Source organism: Pterocles gutturalis, unplaced genomic scaffold, assembly GCF_000699245.1.
Source record: "Pterocles gutturalis isolate BGI_N339 unplaced genomic scaffold, ASM69924v1 scaffold6041, whole genome shotgun sequence".
NCBI classification, from domain to species: domain Eukaryota; kingdom Metazoa; phylum Chordata; class Aves; order Pterocliformes; family Pteroclidae; genus Pterocles; species Pterocles gutturalis.
Genome location: NW_010102906.1, coordinates 60,084 through 63,787, shown reverse-complemented (window position 1 = coordinate 63,787; position 3,704 = coordinate 60,084). Strand labels below are relative to the sequence as shown.

Below are 3,704 nucleotides of genomic sequence, written 5' to 3'. Positions count from 1 at the left end.
AGCTGGGGGCTGTGGGGGGACATTGGCCCGGGCCCGGGTTCTAACGGGTCTCCCCTTGTCTCTCCCCGCAGCCCGGCCGGGTGGTGACTCTGCAGGAGGACCGCGGGGTGAGGACCGGGGAGCTGCGCCGGGGGTTAGGTGGGAGCAGATGGCTGCCCTCCCAGCATCGTGTGTGTCTCTGTGTGTGTGTGTGTTATCCTCCGCTGTCGGTTGTGCAGAGACCCCAAAGGAAGGCAAGCTTGCCTTGAAATGTTAGTGGGCTTGTGCACTGCGGTTACAGCATCCCATAACCACTGTGCTCTTTCATTCTTAGGCGTGCACGTGGGGTGTAGCCTATGAAGTCCGTGGGGAACAGATTGCTGCGTCGCTCCAGTATCTCAACATGCGAGAAGCTGTCCTGGGAGGCTATGACACCAAGTTGGTGAAGTTCTACCCTCAGGAGAAAGATGCAGAGGAACCCGTCCTAGCCCTTGTTTACATTGCAACACCGCAAAACCCTTCTTACCTCGGGCCGGCATCTGAAGAAGACATTGCAGCTCAAATCATTGTCTCAAGTGGTTGTGCTGGTCATAACATTGAGTACTTGCTGAGACTGGCAGACTTCATGCGCTACTTCTGTCCTCAAGCAGAGGATAAACATCTCTTCTCCATCGAAGAGGCTCTTATTTCCATCCTTCCGTGCCTATATTACACAGAGGAGTCTCGAGAAGAAACCACAAATGTCCCTCAGAAGTCTAAGGCTTGATACAGAAAAATTTTTTGCAGTGTCCCAAGTAGAATGGACATAAGGGAGAAAGCAATGGGGACAATCTTAACACTGATAAATATACTGGACTGAATGAATAAAGGGAGAATTAGCAAGTAGGAGGGGAGGGAGGAAATGGAGTAAAACGCTTGCTATAGGACTCGCAGTTAGCACTTGTTAACACTCCTTACCTGTAGTACCATGATAGCTGTCACTGCTTTCCAGACGGGGAGCAGGGATCTTGCCTGGAACTTTGCTCTGTAAGACTTGCTTCTGGGGTCAAACCTGAAGCACTCACTTTCTTTAGAGAAGAAAGAAGCTTATCTATTCTGTACACGCATAGTTTTTTTTTTTTTTTTTTTTTTGAAGACTAGTTGAGCAGGACTTGACTGGGTTTAAGCAGTATATGTGTAATTCTACCTCAGACTGGCAAAAAGCTGTTTATGTGGTGGTGGAGACTTGGGCAGGTTTTGCCAAATAAGACTTTTTTTTTTTTTCTTCCTTTTTTAACCCCTGCCATGTCCCACCTCCAGTACAATGACCTGACGCTAAATTTCAGGTCTTCTGTGCAATATTAAGTGAACTGGACTCTGTAGGCTCCTGTGGATCCTACTTACCTGTGTTGTGAAGGATCACAGTAATGCACTTGCTTTCTAAAATTGTATTTATTATGTGTTGTATTTCCCCTTAGGAGGGGTATCTAAACTGCTCACATGCCACAGCGGAATGTAGCCCACATTCAACCTTGCATTTGTGCCTTCTAGTTTTGAATCAGTTTTCTGAGGAGCTACTAAGCCTGCTTTAATGACAGAAGCTTTTCTCCAAGCTTCACTGACCTTGTGCTGCTACAGACGTAACTGACTGCATTAGAAGTGGTCCTGCATGTGTGGGAAGTCTGTGCTGCCTGCAGGAAAGCTCTCTGGATGCAGCAGCATTTTAACTAGCCCTGTACTGGGTAAACCTCTGCTGCTTCAGGATACCGTGGGTTTCCATAGAAGCGTTTAAGAGTTCTAGTTCCATACTGGGGTGTCTGTCTGGTATTTATATTTGACTGCAACGGGCTATGACTTGGCATACTTGCAAGCCTTTGAGCTGCTGAAAAGCCTTCCTTGATCGTGTTAAGCAGAGACACTGCTGCAAGCTCAGACTTTTCAGCTTGGCATGTTAACAGCATGAAAACCCATAGTATTTTTGTAAGAAAATTGTTGCTACTGCAACAAAATAGCTCTTGAGAGCTGACCCCTGGGACATCAGACTCCTCACAAATACCGTGTGGTTTTTTATTATTAAAAAAAAGGGATAGGGACTGTTTGTATTACTGTGGCTTGTATATATATGAGGTGGTACTGTGCTGTGCCCAGTAATAAAACAAACTGACAAAGTTAGTCTTCTGTACTTTGGTGTTGGTCTTTTTCATTACTGACTTAAAGTTCAAACTCATTTGTCTTTTTGATTTTTTTTTGGTGTTTTTTTTTTGTGGTGGTGTGTTGTGTGGGGTTTTTTTTTTTTTCCCTTAAGAAACCTAAACCTGAGCTGGTCTTTTTGATTTTTTTTTGGTGTTTTTTTTTTTGTGATGGTGTGTTGTGTGGGTTTTTTTTTTTTTTCCCTTAAGAAACCCAAACCTGAGCTGGTAGTGCTGCTCTAGTTCCTAGGGGGTTTTTTGTTTTAAAAAGGGAAAAAAATAAACAAGCCAAAAACCACCAAAACCCAAACAAACAAACCCAAACCACCTCACTGCTGAGCAGCTTGCCTCTGCTGGATCTACTGGAAGATAGCCATTGACCCTTTCCCTTGGAGGAAAGGGGATTCAGTGACTTTTTCTTCCCAGCTTCCAGCTCTGGTTGATTCTGGAGTGCCAGTGCTGACAACAGATACAAGCCAGCCCTCCTGACTGTACTGGGCAGGAACAGAAATTTAATTCTCCCTTGGCAGGTCAAAGGATTTTTGTTCTGAGTGTAACTTGGCATTGCTGTTTCCAAGTAGTAACAGTGGAAGGACAGGAAACTGCCACTGCAGCAGATCTGCAGGGAGACAGTTATTTATCTTCCGCCTTGTGCACAGTGTGCTGTGTACCGGGGCAACGTGCAGCTGCCCTTCCCATTCCTCTAGCTACCGACTGCCTCAGCACCAGCACGTCACTGTACCTACTGTTATTGCCTGCCTTCAGGCTTGAGTGATGGAGTGAAAACTAGTTGAAACAACTGAATTTACCACTAATTAAAGGCAGGTGCATGTTTCAGGGATAATAGACTAGAGAAAATTATGCTTTCCCTGTTCTGTGGAGGCTCTCACTTCAAGTGAGCAGTCCAAGAAAATGGACCCCATTTTCTTTTCAGGAGCAATGAATACATCAGCTTCCTGCTGTCATCCTGTCACTGCATCTCCCCATGGGGGCTGTATCCCCCAGCTAGAAAATCAAAGGGTTAAAGAAGCAGCTTACCTGCAGGGCAACATTCCCTTGCTACTACAAGACTGGGGTCAGATATCAAAATATCTCCAGATAAAACAAAAACATCTTCACACCTTCCAGACTTTCAAAGGCACAAAGACACCACAGACAGGAATTAGCAGCAGAAGGCAGTGAGTGCTTGTGAACAACCCACCAGCACTGGGAATGTTCCTGCTGCTGCTGTGTCCCTTGAAAAACTCGGTGTTCTAAGCACAGGTACACTACTTCACTGAACTACCATTTTCTTCCCAATGAGTTCTTTGCAGTGGACTTCCAAAACAAGGACCCCATTTTCTTTTCAGGAGTGGGGAATACGGCAGCTTGCTGCTGTCATCCTGTCACTGCATCTTCAAGTCACAAAGACAGACAATGCGGTAACATGTACCTTCTTTCTCCTGAGGCTTTTACTGTGTCCAACTGGTCATGTTTTGGTCAATTGATGAATTTAAAACTTTGGTGACCTGAGTGAGGAGAGACAGCACCCTGCAACATTTGCTGTACACCCAGCTT

The 3,704-nt window shown here is 45.5% G+C and overlaps 1 protein-coding gene across 1 annotated transcript; it reads left to right on the top strand.

Annotated features, from left to right (window-relative positions):
* Positions 1 to 71: 71 nt before the first annotated feature.
* CHAC1 (ChaC, cation transport regulator homolog 1 (E. coli)) lies at positions 72 to 745 on the top strand (the record flags this gene model as incomplete). The annotated part of the gene is made up of 2 exons (XM_010086476.1): positions 72 to 107; positions 314 to 745. Coding segments are annotated over 2 exons (468 nt in total), but the record flags the coding sequence as incomplete, so codon positions are not given.
* Between the last annotated feature and the right edge of the window lie 2,959 nt (positions 746 to 3,704).